The following is a 20621-nucleotide window of genomic DNA, read 5'->3' on the forward strand; positions in this document are numbered from 1 at the left end:
TGAATCCATGAAAACAAAACACGATCAGCTTATCCCCTTAGAGAGCTTAAAAAAGATCACGTTGAGAACAGAATCACTGGACTCACCTGTTGTCAGTGCTGTGAGCAGGGAAGTGCGGGTAAAGGGCACAGAGGAGAGCAGCGATGGAGGAGTTTGAGGTGCTCAGAGAGTACCTGCAAGGTAAATGCAGCAGGCGCAGACAGAATTAGTGATACTGCCAAACTCGCACAGCATTCTTGAAAACCAGGCAATCGGGTCCTCACTGTGACAAGGTGTTGTCAAGACCTTGAAAATATGTGTCAGTGCTATGAACATTTCCTTCTTGGTCCACAAACCATTTCAAGATTATATACTACTTAAAGCAGATGCATCATTCCACAAATGTTAAATTATAAAATTTGAGTAAGCAAAGTTTTAATCTAAAATAAGCACAGTACTGAGGGCCATGAGTGTGATCCTAGAGATTATAGACATTTAAAAAGTCAGGTACAGAGTATACCTCCTTATTCTCCAGTTTTATTTATACCTATTTATAAAATTATGAACATTACTTTTAAAAACACAAGGTTTTTTTCTTGGACACCTCAAACTTTCTATTTCTGTAAAGCATGAATAATTCCTCAGACTGATAAACTAATAAAAAAGGCAAAGTTATCATTAAGTTACAGTGATTGCATAAATAACTATTTCTCAAAATATGAATAGCTTTTTCATTATCAATGATAAACTTATTTTATAAAATCCACAAACTCTTACTAAAGCAAATCTTAGTAAAGCAAAATCTTTTAAAATCTTCCTTAAATTATTTTAATGTTGCTCAAATTCAGCATGGCAAATGGGCAAATTAAAGCTCTAGTTTATCTTGCGAATATCTTGAAATAAAGATTGTACAGGACATTATATAAAACCACCACTGAAGAGATTCAGTATATTTATAAATTTTACTATATGCACTCACACACATATTCCCCCAACCTCTGTCCCTGTTTCTATTTTCAAATAGGGTAAGAATTTAGCATTTATCATACACACATATTTAATTAATTTAGGAAGAAAAGATTTCAAAATTTAAGGAAATATTTTGACATGTGCATTTTTTTCTTTACCATTTTGATGAAACCAAAATCCAAAGACAAGCATTAGATATTAATGTTGGGAATTCTGAGGTTAAACATAAGGGTGGAGCTATGCTGTCAGAAACTTACATGCTGTCACAGAGTACACATAACCATCAAACAACCAGGAATCACTAGAAAGGCAGATGCAGCGTGGGAGAAAGCCTACTCAACATGTATGAGCAAGTAGGGTCATGTAGTATATAATGATGAGAGATGGGGTTGAATAAGAGAGTAAAATGAATGCAGGGGCTTACTATGAAAGGAAAACAGAATTTCAAAATTCATAAAATAAGAATTTTTATACTAACATTTCTTCAGCCATTCTTAATTCTCAGTGGTTAGAGAAAGAACAAGTGTAGAAAACCTGCTAAAAGGGCATGCAACCTTTCTGACAACCTCTACTTTCTATGCGCTGTAAAGGCAAGTTCCAATGTTTAGTTTGGTCTGAAAGAGGATGAATGAACCCACATGGCTTGTAGAACTTGTGTCTGTGCACCAGGGTCATACACACTAGAGCAGAGTAAATGCAGGGGAACACCACACTGACTGCCTGGAAGATTCAACGCTGCGACTTTGGTATTGAGACTCCCATTCCTCCCAAACCTGTGTACGGACTCAGTGCTATTTTGATCAACATTTCCGCAGGCTATGTACCGTGGCAATCACAAAGGAATTCCAACACTAATACAGTATGGAACTACAAAGCGCCAAGAACAGAAAAACACACTACTGAGAAAAAATCCCAGTATGGAGGGTTTATTCTACTGTATATCAAAGCTTACTATAAAGCTACAATAATTAAGAAAGTGTGGTATTGGTGCAAGTATGGAAACATAGACCAACTGAATATAAGAGCCCAGAAATAAACACATGTATAAGAACACTTAATTTATAACAAATGTGGTTCCGCAGAAGAGTGAGAAAATTTAAACTTCTCAATAACAGTGCACCAAAAATATCAGTTCCAGGTAGGTTTTAAATTGTAATGAATGGAGAAGCTAAAAAAACTGGAAGACAAATATCTTCATTGGGGGGAGGTGTAGAAAAATATTTCATCAGGACAAAAAAACACAAACCATGAAATAAAAATAATAATTCTCCTCACCAAAAGACATCATTAAGCGAGTTTAGAGAAGAGCCGCAGAGCAGAAGGTAACTGCAACACACAAACTGACCGAGGCCTCAGGGTAACAGTGATAAAGCAATAAGGAGTCGACAAATTAATAGAAACAGAAAGAACAGAGGTTGACAGGGGCTGGGGGAAAGCAAACTAGAGGAGTTGCTGATTAAAGTGTATTATGAGTTTCAGTTTTACAATAAAAACATGAATATACTTAACACTACTGAACTGTACTGTTGGGGTCCACTTTGGGTGGTTTTGGAGACCACAACCCCGTAAGAGCAGGCCTTGAAACAGGCTAGTGAGTCTCCCTGGAAAGCCAGGAAACACAGGTGGCAGTCACCGCCCAACACTAACACTGGGGGTTTCCATGGAAATCAGGCCTGAAACGTACATTGTATCCTTCCAAGCTTGCTCTGCCTTGCCATAGCCCCCTTGATATAAACCAGACGATTAAGTTCTAAGCATAAGGAGTGAACTCCTTGTCCCCTGAAACACGCCTTTACAACCATCAGGTGTGAGCACATCTCACCACCCCTGAGCTGAGAGAGTCTCTGTGTTTCTTCAATTGTTATCTGCAGATAGTCAGTTTTTTATGACTATAGCCTTTTGGACATTGATCAATAAGCTACAAGCTATGCATGTATGCTGCAGTCCCCTACACATTCAGATCCTAATAAAAGCTGTTTTGGAGAAGGGCTCGGGGCATTCTCCACTAGAGGGAATCACCACTCCCTTTCCTGCCGGAATAAGAGATCATGTCTGGGACAACTTATTCTCATCCGCAGAGGCCAGAAGAGCTCTGTTGGTTGGGGTTCCCCACACTGTACATTTAAAAATATTTAAGGCGGTAAATTTTATGACATTTTACCACAAATAAAATTTAAAAAAGTAAACTAATATGAAAATAGGTAGCGAGAGATCTGGACATTATACAAGGTTTTCCAGTTGGTCATTATCATTATTTAGGGAAACGAAAATTAAAAACACAATGAGATACTACTACCAGAAAGCTAAAATTAAGATGACTAATAGCAAGTGTTGACAGGGATGGGTAGCAACTAGAATGTCATGTGGTGCTGATGGACATGTAAAATGGTATGGCTACTTGGGAGCACCGATGGCACTGTCTACAGAAACTGAACATAAACATACACCCTATGACAGAATTCCACTGAGGGAACAGATCCACATACAATAAATCAAAGGCATAAGCAATAATATTCATAACGGCATCATTCATAACTGCCCCAAACTAGAAATAATATAACATATCCATCAACAGCAAAGTAAATCAATAACTGTGGCTACTGATTCCTATCACACAATGGAATTCAACAGCACTGTCACAAATACAATGCACAGCAAAAAAAGTTATAAAAGGATACATAGTGTATGATTCCATTTGAATTTCAAAAACAGGCAAAACCAATCTAAGGTGTTAGAAAACTAGCAATAAATAGTGGCTATCTTTGGGCAGAAGTAAAATACCAGTGACAGGGAGAGGCAAGGCCAGAGCAGAGAGGCGTTCTCAGCTACGTCCTGATCTCCGCAGCACGACTGCAGGTTGTTCCCGAGCTGTGCTCCTCTGACTTACAGTGTGTGTGTGTGTATTCAGTACAGATCAATAAAAGCCAGGGACGTCTTACAAAAAGATAAGGTGGTTAGGAATGATAGATAACGGAAAGAGAGTGTGAAATTGAACACTAAGGAAATCTCATAGGGTTTGCTGGCTGTAGTGTTTATGACCTTCATGAGAAAACACTTTAGTAAAAGGGTAAAATCCTTCAATGGTGGGGAACAAGAGGCTTAGCAGTGAAGTGTTGAATTATATACTCTTCTGAGAAATGCAGTGATGCTAAGTATGTTAAGGAGAGGATGGTAATTCTACCAAGCAGGGCATAAATTGATGGTTAAACCATAAAAAGGCCCCTTTATAGTATAATAATGCCTCCAGATAAGCTAACAGCTAACCAGAATAAAAAATTTCCATGCATCTTCAAATTCGAAATAAGTCATTCTTATAGATCGATCTTGCTATGATCTCATCAAAGAAATATTCATTTACCTTCCTCCTCCCAAAAATAGAATCCCAAGTGCCATATGATGGGCTAAGTGGAAACCATAGTTCATTTCACCACCTGTTTTCATGTGCAAGAAACGACAAAGCTGCAAAACCTTTAGATTCCCTGAGCCAGCCATGACCATGGCCAGAGACAGCAGCACCACACTTAGGCACGTTTCCAGGTTGTAGGGACCTGTCTGGAAATACAAAAAGAAGGCTGCCATATTCCATTTCTTTATTATCAACTGTCATGTTACATTTCTTTTTTTATTAATTTTTACTTACTGATTTTTAGAGAGAAAGGAAAGGATCAAGATAAAATGAGAGAAACATCAATTTGTTGTTCCACGTCTTTATGCATTCATTGGTTGATTCGTGTATCAACCTGACTAGCCATCAACCTGCGACCTTGGCGCACCAGGCCGATGTTCTAAACCAAGTGAACCACCTGGCCAGGGCAAACATTACTTTATTATCCACTGCTGTGTATTATACTTCTTCACTATCAAAACTAACATGCTTATCATTAGATTACAAATGTTTATAACTTTTAAAAAATCTATAAAAACAAATATTTTCTCTGATTATGAAATTTAAATTCAATGCAGAAAACTCAAAAAATAAAATATCAAAAAGATGTAACAATTACTTGGAAATAGAAACACCCAAAGAGAACTTCAGTAAACATTTTACCTTTCTTTTTCTCCAAATCTTTTCCTGCACTTACATACATATTTTTCCAAATGAAATTAAGATATTACTATACACAATATTTTTAACCTTTTAATCTATTATAAACAATCTTAAAACAAACTCTCCTAGAATACAATTTGATAACCCCCTTGTCTAACAAGGTACAGATATACTATAATCAAATTTATTTAACAACTTTTAGACTTTTTGATGTTTCTAATTTTCTCACATTATAAAAAATGTTGCATAAATCTGTGTGGATTTTACCAGGAAATAGAATCTTGCAGTTTTCCCATCATCACAGCAGCAACTCCTTAAAAACAACTCCATGTTTACTGAATACTAATTTTGAGGCCATTACCAACATTCAGTACTGAGACAGAATGGCAGACAGTATGAGAATCCATGGAGGATACAGCTTTTCTTATTTATTCTCTTGTCACGAGATTTAGAGACCTGTGCAACCTTCAAGCGTAATCACATTCTCACCTAAATGATATCCCAGAATAAAAATAAAACTTCAAATCTCCCATTCTAAATTCAAACAAACTGCAGAGACTGACAATATACAAGTAACTGTATTATTTGTGAATTTTCTTCTAGCTTAAGATTCCAAAAAAAGACTTACCACAGAAGCATTAGGTGCAGACAAATAAGTCATAAAATCTTTTGCAAATTTATGCTGCAAAAACAAAAGAAAAAACTTAAAGTCAGGAGGAAGCATATTAAGACTTTGTGAAACAAGAAAACAAAATAGAGTAAACTAAGATACTTCTTACCAAGCAGTTAAACGCTGATAAATTTTCTGAGCCAGCAAATCGAAAACCCAGAGACAAACAGGCTCCCGCAATTATGTAGACATGTGCTTGCCTAGAGACAGATTATAAGAAATTCACTGTTGTCATCATCATTCTGCCTTCAAATTCACTGTAAGTATTATCTCTGGGTAAAAATAATAACTCTCCCTGTCTCTAAGTGAGTTTCTATTCTGGAAACGCGCCACTGTGCCTCTACTCAATCAGCAGGTACCTGTGCCATTTTCTTTGGCAGAAATACCATGTGGCCATCACTGATAAAGTGCACCTCTTGCCTGCATGTTTCGTGCAGCAAAAAAAAAAAAGAAAAATATATCACTGCCATTTTTTAATGGAAAGAATAAAAGGAGAATATGTACAAATTAAATCTCCAATGTTAGTTTTTAAGAGCAAGAGCGCTACACTTCAGAGACCTAAACAAAAGCAAACAAACAAAAGAAATCATCTTTCTGAACATCTGATCGGCAATGGTTAGAAACACAGGGATTCAGAATCACTCAAAGGTCAAGGGCAGCACAGCTCTTACAGTAGAGCACATTCCTATTGTTCATCTGACAGATGCTAGGACAGCTCATTTGTATTTCACATTTCATAACTTACGACAAGGTTTCCAGATTCAAATCCTCTGAGCAAGGCAATTCAATTTCACTGAGAGAGATACTATTTTCTCTTATAATCTGTTAAGATACAAACCAAGAATACCTGAACATTAATATTCAAGTTACAAATATTTAATGATCTGAAAAATAACACATTGCTTATCTTGGCCATGTTTACATAAAAGAAGCTCTGCCAAGCCATTTCATTCAAAGGCCCATATTGTAATAATGTCCATGCAACCTAATTTCAAGTCTAAGATGGCCCAAATGAGAAAAAAAACTGAAAAGGACTAAATGAACATAAACGACAGGACTTAAGTATATTCTGAAACAACAGCAGAGTAATACTATTTCACACCAGTGAGCTGAAATGGAAGATGATGGCTACAGAGGAAAGTTGGGGCAGGGGTGCAGGGAAGCAGCATGAAAGGAAAATGCACTTGGAGAGAACTCTACAAAGAGACATACACTTGGCCGTGGGACATTTCTAGCATTAAGCTCACCACAGGTGAGGCTGGCCATTAGATTAATTACTCAAGTTAAGCTGAAATGTCAATGTGTTCATCTGTGACTACTATATAGAAACCCACCCCTTTCCTACAGGTAGTGAACAAGAATTTTTTTTAACCCAGAATATCTAACTTTAATAACTAAGAAGGGATTTGGTCTGCTTCACTTAAAAAAAAATTACAAATAAAAGAGAAAAAGCTATATATTTTCTAAACATATGAAAGCAAGTACATAGAATGGAGAAACTCTGATGATTTATTCCTATTCTTTTTAGAAGACGGCTCAGGAAAATAACGTTTCAGGATGTTTTCTATGATAAAACAATATATATTCAGAAATTGCTTGCAATATAATCTTCTTATGACTAAACATCACCAAATCAAAAAACTTGGACTTTTTGGTCAACTCAATGTGTGTGTGTGTGTGTGTGTGTGTGTGTGTGTGTGTGTAACCTGATGACAGCATTTGTAAGCTCCTTTTTGATCTTCGAAAGGAGCTTGAAGGCCTACGTTTGAGCCCTGCAGGGCCACACACTAGCCCTGTGACCACAGGCAAGATTCCCGACTGCTCTATGCCTCCCCTGTAAAATCAGCAGAATAGGGTTTCCTACCTTCTAGGTTTCTGTGAGAATTAGAAGACTTAATCTACTCAAAGCTCTTAGAAGTAATGCCTAGCACTCAGTAAGTCCTTTATATAAAGCGTTAGCTGCTATTATTATTGTTGATCTGCACCACCCCTATCATAATAGCACGTCAATCATAAACCATTTAAAAGTATCACTAAGAGCCTGGGTTATAAACAACTGTATGGAGGGAGAGGGGGAACCCTCTTCAATCTGGTCCTTTTCACCTTTCTATGGTCTCCTAATATTTAAAAATAATCAACAATATAAAGAGTAATCAAAGGGAGAGATGTAATCCCTCAAGGGCAAGTTGAGGCACACAGGACATGAGTAGGAAAAGCCCACTGGGACTGGTTATGAAAGTGGGGGGTGGGCTGGGTGAAAGGGGGAGAAGGGAGAAAAATTGGGACAACTGTACCAGCCTAAATAATAAAATGTTATTTAAAAAATAAACAAAAGAAATAAAAGTATGTTGAGATGTATCATAAAGTTAACTAATAAATCCAGTTATTTTTTTAGAATAAAAAAAGACCACCAAACTCCTCTGTCCAAGGCAAAAATCTCAAAATCTAAAATCCTACAGCTAGTTTTATTTTGACCCCACCCCTTACTAGCTGGATGATTTTGATCCAATCTGTCCTCTTTCAATGTAATAGTAATGTATTGAGCTCTAGCCACTAGAGCTAGGGAAAAAAAGATACTAGTTGCTAGAAAAAAAAAGATGGAAGGGAAACAGTAGCTGACTTTGAGGAGTTTATAGTATAAGGACCCACAAACATTAGGAAGAGTTCATCGCTCCCACCCACATACAGGGGGCAATACACCTGAGCAACTTACAGCACAGTGCCACATCAGACAATCAGAAGGGAGTCTTTTTGGAAAAAAATGACAATAAGGTACCTAACATAATATTTATCTTTATAATGATTTATGTAACTAATATATGCATTTAAATACCACAGGTTAAAAGGCCAATACACAAATAATCAATTTCATATTTTATATCAATTGTATAGCAGAAAGCAATCAGAAAATGAAATTCTACAGAAAGATTCCACTTGCTATATAATAAAAGAAGTAAAATACTTAGGAAAAAAACATTAAAAACTGTTCAAGAGCCTTAACATTCTGAGAGAAATTTTGAAATGGAGAGATTCTATATTCTTGGACTAGAAGACTCAATGTTTAATTATCTATTCTCCATACATTTACCTATATAAATTTAATACAATTTCAGTTATAATCCACCAGACTTTTATATTGATACTAATAAGCTGATTCTAAATTTTACATGGAAAAGCAAATGACCTACAGAATTCAAAGAAATCACGAAAAACAACAAAAATGGCAGACATGCACTACTTCAGGGGTCCCCAACCAGTCCTCAAGTGCCTCCTGTTGCACCCCCTCCCTGCCCTGTCTTCCAAGAAACTGGTCCCTGAGGCCAAAAAGGCTGGGGACCACTGCACTACTTGACCTCAGAACTCACTACAGTAATCAAGAGTATGATCCTGGCATAAGGACAAATAGATTAAAGAAACAGAATAGGGCGCTGAAATAAGCCCACACTTACATGCTCATTTGACTTGGACAAAGGAGCCATAGAAATTCAATAGGGAAAAGCAGGTGTTTTCAACAAATGGTGTTAGTATAACTCAACATCCATACTTTTAAAAAAATTAAAACCTCAACGCCTACCTGATGCCAAAAACAAAATTACTTTGAGATGAATGACATAACTATACACAAAAGCTAAAATATTGGAGGTTTTAGAGAAAAAAAAAAAAAAAACAAGTGAATATCTCCAAGACTTAGAGTTAGGCAAATTTTTTTTCATAGGACACAAAACACAATACCCATAAAATAAAATCTGATAACCTAGTCATTATCAAACTTTTAAAGTCTTCTGCTCAGCAAAAATATTACTAAAAAAATGAACAGGCAAACGAGACTGGGAGGAATGTTTCCAAAACATGTATCAGAAAGAATAAGCTTCTCATATGTATTAAAATTTCTAGCAACTCAATAATAAAAAGACAAAATACATTTTAAAAAAACCTCACCTGAGGATATGTTTATTGATTTGGGGGCAGCGGGGAGAGAAAAAAAAACACCAATGGGTTGCCTCCCATACGTGCCCCAATTGGAGACTGAACCTACAACCTAGGTATGTGCCCTGACCAGGAATCACACCTGCAACCTTTAGATGTATGGGACAACACTAATCAACTGAGCCATCCAGCCAGGGCAAAAATGCATTAAAAAAAAAAGGCAAGATCGGAACAGAGGCTTCACACAAAAGAACATATAAAGTAACTATGTTCTCTCATCATTAGTCAGCAGGGAAATAGAAATGGAAACTACATGCTAAATATCATTACAAATTTACCAGCAGAACTAAAATTAAAAAGATTACCACACCAAATATGGACAAGATGTACAGCACCAGCATTTTCATACACTCTTGGCCCAAGTGTAAAATGGTACAAACTCCAGGAAAATATTAACCAGTCCTTATAAAACCAAATACATCATCTACTCCTCACCTCAGTAACTCCAATCTTAAATATTTACTCAAAAAAAATTAAAATGTAAGTGTACAACAATATTTGTATAAGAGTATTTATGGCCTTAATTTACAATGGCTAAAACCTGGAATGGGGTGTCTAACAAAGGGGAATGGAAAAAGAAACTGTGGTATGTTTAGACAGTGGCATAGTACTTAACAATAAATAGGATGAACCATTAATACCTCACAATCATGAAAAAACTCTTATACAAAGGGTGTATGTTTTATGTGATTCCACTACCATAAAGTTCTACATCAGGCAAACTAATTTATTTTGGAAAAGCATCAGAAAACTGGTTGCCTTGGAAGAGGGGGTAAGTGAACAGACTGGATAGGGGAAGGAGGGAACTGCTAGCCATTTTGATGAATGTTTGTTTCCATAAGCATATATTTTAGTCAATCTTACCAAATAATATACCGTTTTTTTTCAGACTATAAGATGCACCCTCCCCACCCCCTTTGGGAGGAAAATGCAGCAGCAACCCTGCTCCTGTGACCCTGCTCCACTGCTGCTGCCCCCCCCCGCCCCAGTGAGCCAGGTAAGCTACATTCAGACTATAAGATGCACCTGCCTTTTCCTCCGAAATTTGGGGGGAGTGCGTCTTATAGTCTGAAAAATACAGTACTTAAGATCTGCACTTCTCATTGTATATAAACTTCATCCTAAAAGGAAAGAATGTAGATAAATACTAGTCACTGATACATATGCTGAATTCTAGTTATTGATACATATGCTGAAATATTTAGGGAGAAGTACAGTACTGGCTGCAACTAACTGAAATATGACCTCATTTATCAAAAACAATGAACTGGATAAAGAATAAATGGACAGACATGTGATTAAACAAGTTTATACAGTAAATTAACTGTAGAATCTAATTGGTAATATGGGTGTGTCCATAAAGTTCTTTCAACCTTTCTTTATTTTGAACTTTTCCTTATGTAGATATTGGGGGAAATACTCTCAAGCATTCTCAAGGACAAATAGATTTATTTTATAAGTAAAATGGAACTGACACCACCAGAAATGGACTGTTGATTAAAGGGCAATATTTATCATAATGTTTGATTTGGAGTTTTTATGGAGTCTGCTTATTTGTAACTATTTGGCTTATTGGGTAAATATGCCACTAAGTAATTAAAATAAGTTACTCTATAAGAGATTTAAATTGTCACAAAGTAAAAATAGTATCTTAGATAAATATGTACCTAATTAGGATAAAAATGGCAAAAATGCTTTTTTAGGGTACTTTGGTAAAGATAATTTTTAAAAAGTACAATTTCTTAGAATCTGGGACCAGAAAGAAAAGTTGATCTATGATCAGCACACAAACTTAAAATGAAAGTTCCTATGTTTTCAAGAGGTACCATAATCATCAATATTGCCTTCTTAAGTATTTTATAGGGTTTTGAAATAGCTCAGAAGAAATCATAATTTTATGCCATTAAAGATATAACAAAATTTATTATATGTACTTACTTGAGGAACATTGCTGTCAACCCACTTGGAATTTGGTAAAATATCATCCCACAAAATCAGGCATCGAGCAAGCGTCTTTAAAATGTAATACAGAAAAAAGTAATTAGAGCAGGCAGAACTATTATAAAAGTTCACATATTTTATAATAATAATGTTAAACAGAGTAATTTAAAAATCGGTTCCCAAAGGATGGTCCTTTGAAAAATAAAGTAAGTATACAGAATCAACCTAAACCAATCATTAAAATAAAGATTTATATTTTAATACAAAAAAAAAGACCTAAAATTGAGTTGACTGTCATTACAATTTGGAGAAGCCAATGAGGATGTTTTATAACTTGTTCCACAAAAGAAAAAAATCATAGCCCTGTCTACATAATTTCAAGGCTTTCACAGGCTAAAAACATACAAATTTTAACATTATACAGGGAATAATTTAGGCAATTATGTTGAACAGTTATTGTCATTAATTATACCATTAATAGTAATATTGCACCCTTACTAATAATGAAAGCAGTAGTGAAACCCCAGTCACTTGCTGCTTGTTAGGAAGTTCTGAATAATGTGAAAATCTGAAATGTTAACTCCAGATACAATATGTCAATGTAGCTGCTTTTCCAGCCTTCCTACAGCTAAATGTGGAAAACTTTAAAAGAATGCTACCAATTTCATGTACATAATGAATTAACAGTAAAAGGTTCCCTTGTAGAAACATGTATTTATTTGCTAGCTGAAGCTGAGAACCACATACAGGCTCCTCATGTTAAAAGAAATGAAAAAATGCAAAGCACTGTACCCTAAGCAAGAGAAACTCCGGTTTTACAAAGTCCAGCAAATACATTGTGTCAGGAGCTCGGAGCCAATCAGCAATGGACCTGGTTAGTTGAAGATATCAGTAAGCACATTGTTCAGGAAGAGGCAAAATAATCGAGAAGCCCAAGATGGATTTCACAACATTTTCCCCAACTCCATCCACTGTCCTATTTCCTTTGCATACATAGTACTTTACATCCTCTAACATAACAATTATTATGTATCTGTATGTTTCACAATAACAAGCTCCACAAGAGCAGATATGTTTAGTTTTGTCTTACTCCGGTGCCAAGAAAGGATTAACATACACATTCATCCAAATAGTAAATGAACAAATGCCCGTTCTTAGCCACTTGGTTAATTTTGCATACATTCACTTTTTCTAAGAGGAGGAATATACAACATTGAAAAATTCCTTGAATCTTAGGATATTTTTTAAATTAAAAGACTTAAGCAGAGTTTACTGTTTCCTACCCAACTTACATTCCTATGCACAATGTGAAAGAATAAATGCCAAAGATCTACTCTCAAGTGTCAGCAATAATAATGGGAGTTGGAAAAGTAGATGGTGTGGTTCACTAGGAAAACTTGAACTAAGCAGAAACCATTTTTATAAATAGGAACACAGAAGAGAAAAATGTTAAGTGTTTCTGGTTTTACCAGTCCTCACAATGACATGCAAAATTAATGAAAAGCAGTTGGGGCATTTCTGTGACAACTATGATACAGAAATGAATAAAAATTGGCAATTATATTGTCAAATATCATTAAAATAGGAAAATAAATTATTTCTAGATAAAAAAATCTATATAATCTGTAGCATCTGAGAGAATTAAAATCAGGTTGATCTAGCAGAGGGGAAATAAATCCACCAGGATCCTTTGGTTTTACAACTGAGGTGAGAAAGGAAGCCCCACTGTCTGGCCAGGGGCGGGGTCAGAGATGCAGTACCTGTTATTGGTTTTTAAGTAGATCATAGCCAAAGCAAGAGTGGCACCTGGACAAGTTACATCCACGTTTATGGTATCTCCTTCCTATTAAAAGGAAAGTTTATTTGTGTAAGAGAGTTGTGAATTATTATAAAATTCTTCTGAATACTAGCTTATGCTTAAATTTAACATTTATAAAGATTGATATAAAAACTATTTTCAAATTATTGCTCTGATCCAGACTTACTTTGATTTGATAACTTGGAGACTTGTGTTTTTCTCTGTGCATTCCTGCTTGAAAACGCCTGTGACCGCCAACCATGTACTGATAAAGCTGCTCAGGCACATTGAGATCAGACATACCTATCAAATTACTGCCATGCTGGAAAATTAAGTAATAGAGATGTGAAAGGAAATCTTAAAAAATAAGGTCCGTAACACATACCCATGAAAAGGAAGAGAATGAACTAACTTCAAAGCAGGGTATTATGAGGTTTTTTCCAATTAAAATAACTATTACTATGAGTTAATACTCAAGCTACTAATACTTCACATTAAAATTACAATGTTTCTACGTTCAAGTTAACACTTTCATGTCACAAAACACATAAAGGCCTCAAAATACAGTTACCTGCACTAAAAGTCAAAGAAAATATTAAGTATGTAAATGAAAACTAAACTATGAACATCTGAATTGCTTCATTATTGTGGCTATGAACCATTTGAGCAACAATAACTATAATAATAAAAATAACTTATTGAACAGTTACTCCATCCCAGGTACTATTCTGTGTGTTTAACATAGATTAGCTTATTTAATACGACAGTTCTATCAAATAGCTACTATTTTATCGGTGAGGAAAGTAAAGCCCAAAGTGACACAGCTAGCAAGTGGCAGGGCCGGACATGACACACGCAGTTTGGCCCCACAGTCTATGGAGCTGCTCAACCACCACTGGACAATATTGTAGTTAAATGACAAGACTCACTAGTCAGGACCAGACTCAGGTCCCAATGCCCACTTTCAAGCTTTTTCATTGAATCATTTGCCCCTGTAGTTAAAGTAAAAATGTGAAGACTCAAGCACCTGTCATCCTGTTTTGTATAATATAATTTCAATTTAACAATGTATTTGTGGTTCTTCAAGGAACCCACCTTCCAGCTGACAGTCACTGAATGAAATGTTTTTGATAATTCTCTATTATGTCTCATTGATGGGGTTAAAAATGGGTCATCACGGTACTGCCACAAAGCAAATGCTTCTGTGGCAACATTCTGTCAGGCCTAGTGAACAACTGGGGGCCAAGAAAAGGCTGTGACTTCTCTCTACCAACTACTACAGACCCGTCAAGTTCCCCATCATAGATACATTTTTGACTACTTGCTGTTTTCTGTGTGATTAGGCTGTCACTTCATCTTATGTCTTAAAAGTATCCAGAAAGAAGAAACAACTAAGAAACAGTTTAAATCAAATCACAGTATGGCAGAGCAATACTCAGAGTAAAGTATCAAGATTCTTCATCTCCACAAGCAGATGTCATCACTGAAGCCTCAGAAGGCACAGACTGTGCTTACCCCCAAGCAGACCATCCCCAGGGCCAAGCCAGCAGCTAAAGAGTAGGACTCTCTGTCAGTGCAGTATTCCATCTCGGGGCCAGGGGGCCGTCCTGTGAAAGAGGAAATAACGTGATTGAAGCTTGCCTCAAAATCTTCAGAAGAATTTCAGAGTCAACTTTCTAGTAAACTGCATAAGAACTACGGTTTCAGTATAACCTCACTCAAAAAACAGGACATTATCACAAATGTTATCCACAACTCTCAGTTTACTACAAAATAAATCCCAAAACGACTCTTTTAATTTTCTAATTTAAAAGCAGTAACTTTAAAATACTGTGAAACTTTAGGTTTGATTTTTTTTTTTAATTACTAAGAAGTTGGGAAAATTTTTTAAAGGGAGGAGTGCTCAAAAAGTTTTAATTTTTAATCTTTTGCATTTGTATTTGCTTTTTATTTTCAAATCTATTCATTAGATGTTGTGAGACCATATTGAAATACTGATAATGGATAGAATGGATACTTCCTACAAGTTTTTAAGCACATTAAATATTCTGTTTGGAGACACTTCCTTTGAATATATAAATTCTGAGCTACCCTACTATGGCAGAATTTCTGTGTATTCATCCTAAAAGTTTGGCTAGATGCAAAATTTATAAAGCACCACATAACACTAAGTCTACCTGTGAAGGCAGCAAAATGTATTATATATAAAGGCCCCCCCCCCCACCAAAAGTTCACATTCCTGGGATTTTATCTTCAGGAAAAAATGCAATCAAAAAAGTATTATACAGAAGTAATCAGATAATGTTTATGCATAATAGTAAAGAATTAGAAACAACCTGAAAGACCTGAAAATAAGAAAATAATTAGGCAATTTATAGAATACCAACTCAATGATATTAAACAATACAAAATTAATTGTTAAAAACATTTATGGCAATGATATATGAAAAGGGCAGTATTAAAACAGTATGTACATTCTGACAGTATGTAACTACATAAAAGAGCTACAAGAATCCAATCTTCCATTTACATTATGAAAGTGTGTGCTATGGCTGTGAGACATATGAGGTCTGTCCAGAAGATGTCCAGCTATGTAATACGAAAATAGAGACATTTATTAAAGCAGATACAAGATACAAGAAACATTGTACAGAGGACAATGACACCTCAGTCCCCTTCAAAGTAGGCACCTTGGGACCTCACACAGTTCTCCCAGTGGCCATCAGCTGCCCTGTTATATTTTCCTGAATCTCACGGATGGTCTGAAATCTCTTCCCTTTCAAAGGTGACCTTAGTTTTGGGAAAAGCCGAAAGTTACAAAGTGCCAAATATAGGCTTGCAGCAGGGCTGAGTCACCTGTGTGATTTGATGTTTCCCCAAAAAACTCTGCATGAGATGTGATGCATGAGTGGGTGTGTCATCATGATGAAGCTGCCAATCAGATATCTCGTATGGAATATATCATCAGATACCATTATAAAATAGGCAAAGAATGTTAAATTATCTTGTAGGAAAATTTCAGTTTTGAGAACAATTTATTTCATCACTATAGCAGACTAAACTGTTTGTTCTAATATTTCATGGCCCTACAGTGACAGTACATACACACCCACACTCTCGACTGTCTTACAGTGGATGTGTGACTAGCTTTGGCCTAGGATCTCAGCTGACGCAATGTTAAGCCAAGGCCTGAACTGTGCTTCCAACATTGGTTTCTCTCTCTGCCTTCTGTCGTCACTATTAAAGCAGCACATCCTCCCACCTGGGCCCCAGAATAAGGCACCTGGAGCAGAGCCAGAACTGTAGAGATGCTCAGGCCAACCGTGCAGCTATTTGTTATGTAGCGGCACCGTGGCAACAGCTGACTGCTCCAATCAACCTAGAGAATAAAGTATCTTCAACAATATATCCTCAAATATCTGTAGAAAAGATCCTGAATAGGATAGAACAGGACATTTAAGTATATATCTAAACTACTACCAATACTAATAATGCCAATGGCATCTCCGTAGGCCAAAAATAGATGACAACACGGAAAATGCATTTCATTACCAACACACCCACTAGCATGTAAAGGAGGAAAGCAGGAATCTATCACTTCCATTCTCTTGGAGGTGCTTTTGTCCAACAGAAAAAACACTGTGTGTTTTGAGGACCAAAATAATCACCTTTGAGTTTTAGGTGCAGACCACTGCTAGACACTGCCTGGCAGAACCAGCAGGATAAAAGCAGGCTCACATGGCACTGAGACCACTTCATTAGTGGCATCACTGACATTACTCAGCTTGCCAAATAAAAATGCAGACTGATTACCTGCACAGTAATACCAGCCTTGAAAAACATTATTTGTCGTTTTTTATTAGTATCAGATCATCTCCATCCTCACATCAGCTACTATTTTTTCCTTAATTTTTATAATTTTACTATCATTCTTACTTTGGTTCCTGTGGAGCGGGAAATGTATACTAATGAAGACACAGCACTATTAATCATACCTATTTCAGCCAACAGGACTTCCGCAGTATGCCTGTGAGCTGTTCCTTGATATACGAGGCCAATGCCAACTACTGCCGCCACCTGGACATTGTGAGGAACATCAAGCTCCGTGGATGTTGGGGGTAAGAGAGCAGGAATGTGGATGCTGAGCAGTCGAGTAATGGACATATCCATGGTGCCCAGCTTAGCAGCAGAAACACCAAGGAGTAGTCCAATGCTTGTCATTTCATGACCCTACAACAGAAAAGATATAGAAAATTAAGCCACTACCAAAAGAGACAGAAGTTTAAAATAAAACATTGCCTGTCAGTACTTTTAATAAGTACTTTTATGTGACAAACACAGTGAGACGCACCAAGAATACAACAACAAACTATACAGACATGGTCCTTGTCCTCATGAAGCTACTGCCCAAATAGGGAAAAATGTCAAACTAAAAACATACAAATACAATATTAAAAAGTAATGCATTGAAAAAGTGCAAAGTAATACAAAAGAGTATTTTAAAGGTGCCAAATTTAGATTAGGAGAGGCTGAGGAATTATTAGAAATCTCTAAAAAGAGTAAAATTCACAATAGGACCCAAAGGATAAGCACAAATTAGCCAGAAAAGTGGCAGAAAGGGGAACGCTCAACTTTAAAACGAGAGATTGATGTCGAGTGAGAGAACATGTAAATGTCTCTGAGGTGATCCAGAAATAATCCCTCACTCACACTGATGGTCCACTGACAAGGGTGCCAAGACAATCCAATCTGAAAAGAACAGTCTTATCAAAACATAGAACTGGGATAACTGGAGAGCCAGATGCCAAAGAATGAAGTGGGGCCCTTCCTTATATTATATACAAAAATTACCATAAATAGATCATAGAACTCAATGTAAGAACTAAAACTATAAAGTTCTTAGAAGACATAGGTGTGAATCTTCGTGACCTCAGACCAGGCAATAACTTGGACACAACACCAAAAGCACAACCACCAAAGAAAAAATAGATTAACCCACACCAGCCAAGAGGAGGTGTGGGTAGATATACTTTGCCTCCTTGCACAACCAAAAGAAGGACAAATTTAAAAACAAAATACAACCCAACCAGAACTGCCAGAATATCAAACTGTATAGAAGTCTGACCAAGGAGTTAAAGAAGAACATTCATTCAGACTGGTAGAAAGGGTGGAGATGGGAAGCCTGGGTGGAGAAGTCACACAGCAAGGTGGTGGCTGGCAGAACAGGCAGTCACACATTTGCATGCAGATAAACCTGGGAGAACAACTGGGGAGCAAGACAGACCATGCAAGCCATGGTTCCAGCATAGGGAAAAGAAAGTCTCAAAACCTCTGGCTATAAAAATCTGCGGGTGTTGCAGAGGCAGGAGAAACTCCCAGCCTCAGAGGACTGTTCGTTGGAGAGACCCGCAGGGTCCTAGGATGTATATAAGCCCACCCACCCGGGAATCAGCACCAGAAGGGCCCAATCTGATTGTGGGTAGGGGGGAAATGACTGAAAGCCAGCCAAGAGCCAAGCAAGCAGCACTGTTTCCTCTCGGACCTCTCCTCCACATACAGCACCACAATACAAGGACATGGGTTGCCTCGCCCTGGTGAATACCTAAGGCTCCACCCCTTACAATTTAACAGGTCCACTGAGACAAAGAAATATGGCCCAAATGAAAGAACAGATCAAAACTTCAGAAAAAGAGCTAAGCAATGGGGAGATAGCCAACCTATCAGATGCAAAGTTCAAAACACTGGTGATCGGGATGCTCACAGAAATGGTTGAGTATGGTCACAAAATAGAGGAAGAAGTGTAGGCTATGAAAAGTGAAATAAAGGGAAATATACAGGGAACCAACAGTGAAAGGAAGGAAACCAGGACTCAAATCAACAATTTGGAACAGAAAGAAGAAACAAACACTCAATTAAAACAGAATGAAGAAACAAGAATTCAAAAAACTGAGGAGAGGCTATGAACCTCTGGGACAACTTTAAATGTTCCAACATCTGAATCATAGGGGTGCCAGAAGGAGAAGAGGAAGAGCAAGATAAAGAAAACTTATTTGAAAACATAATGAAGGAGAACTTTTACAATCTGGTAAAGGAAAGAGACTTCCAGGAAGTCCAGGAAGCTCAGAGAGTCCCAAAGAAGATGGACCCAAGCAAGCACATACCAAAGTACATCATAATTTAAGTTACCCAAGATTAAAGAAAGAATCTGAAAAAGAATCTGAAAAGCAACAAAAAGGAGAGTTACCTACAAAGGAGTTTTCATAAGATTATCAGCTGATTTCTCAAAAGAAACCTTACAGCCAAGAAGGGGCTGGAAAGGAGAATTCGGAGTCATGAAAGGCAAGGACCTATATCTAAGATTACTCTACCAAGCAAAGCTATCATTTAGGATGGAAGGGCAGATAAAGTGCTTCCCAGATAAGGTCAAATTAAAGGAGTTCATCATCACCAAGCCCTTATTATATGAAATGTTAAAGGGACTTATCTAAGAAATAGAAGAAGACCAAAAACTATAACAGTAAAATGACAACAAACTCATAACTATCAACAACTGAATCTGGAAAAAAAAAAAAAGACCAAGCAAACAATTAGAGCAGGAACAGAACCAGAGAAATGGAGATCACATGGAAGGTTATCAGCAGGGAGGGGGAGAATGGGGGAAAAGGTACAGGGAATAAAAAGCATAAATGGTAGGTACAAAATAGACCAAGGGCAGTTAAGAATGGTATAGGAAATGGAGTAGCCAAAGAACTTATATATATGATCCATGGACATGAATTAAGGGGGTGGGGAATGCTGTGGGAAGGGGGGTGCAGAGCAGAGGGGAATAAAGGGGAGGAAAAAAACGGGGTAACTGTAATAGCATAATCAATAAAATGTACTTTAAAAATACAAAAAAAGAAAACAAATCTATAAACTGGCTTTCATCAAAATTAAGAACTTATGTCTTTCAAAGATGGCATCAGAAAGTGAAAAAAAAAACTGGAAGAAGGAGAGAAAAATTTGCAAATCTTTTACCTGTTAATGAACTACTATCCAGAATACATACAGAATACAACTCAGTAAGATAACCCAGTTAAAAATTAAGCAAAGAATATGAATAGACATTTCTCCAAAGAAAACTTACAGCCTATGAGCACATGAAATGATCTTCAACATCATTAACCATCAGGGAAATGCAAACCAAAACCACAATGAGACATTATTTCATACCTACTAGAATGACTATA

The 20621-nt window shown here is 36.7% G+C and overlaps 1 protein-coding gene across 3 annotated transcripts in view; it reads right to left on the bottom strand.

Moving 5' to 3' along the window:
* Positions 1-42: 42 nt before the first annotated feature.
* ANAPC1 (anaphase promoting complex subunit 1) overlaps positions 43-20621 on the bottom strand; it is a 76558-nt gene continuing 55979 nt past the window's right edge. For all 3 annotated transcript variants that reach the window (XM_028514638.2, XM_036028285.1, XM_028514639.2), the window contains exons 29-39: positions 17388-17622; positions 14908-14999; positions 13580-13714; positions 13355-13437; positions 12387-12465; positions 11592-11666; positions 6412-6488; positions 5776-5866; positions 5625-5678; positions 4307-4500; positions 43-173 (exon numbers count right to left, since the gene is read on the bottom strand). In XM_028514638.2, the coding sequence (XP_028370439.1) occupies positions 83-173; positions 4307-4500; positions 5625-5678; positions 5776-5866; positions 6412-6488; positions 11592-11666; positions 12387-12465; positions 13355-13437; positions 13580-13714; positions 14908-14999; positions 17388-17622 (1206 nt within the window). In that variant the 3' untranslated portion in view covers positions 43-82. The remainder of the gene's footprint in view (positions 174-4306; positions 4501-5624; positions 5679-5775; positions 5867-6411; positions 6489-11591; positions 11667-12386; positions 12466-13354; positions 13438-13579; positions 13715-14907; positions 15000-17387; positions 17623-20621) is intronic.

The sequence above is a fragment of the Phyllostomus discolor genome, chromosome 6 (genome assembly GCF_004126475.2).
Source record: "Phyllostomus discolor isolate MPI-MPIP mPhyDis1 chromosome 6, mPhyDis1.pri.v3, whole genome shotgun sequence".
In the NCBI taxonomy this organism is placed as follows: domain Eukaryota; kingdom Metazoa; phylum Chordata; class Mammalia; order Chiroptera; family Phyllostomidae; genus Phyllostomus; species Phyllostomus discolor.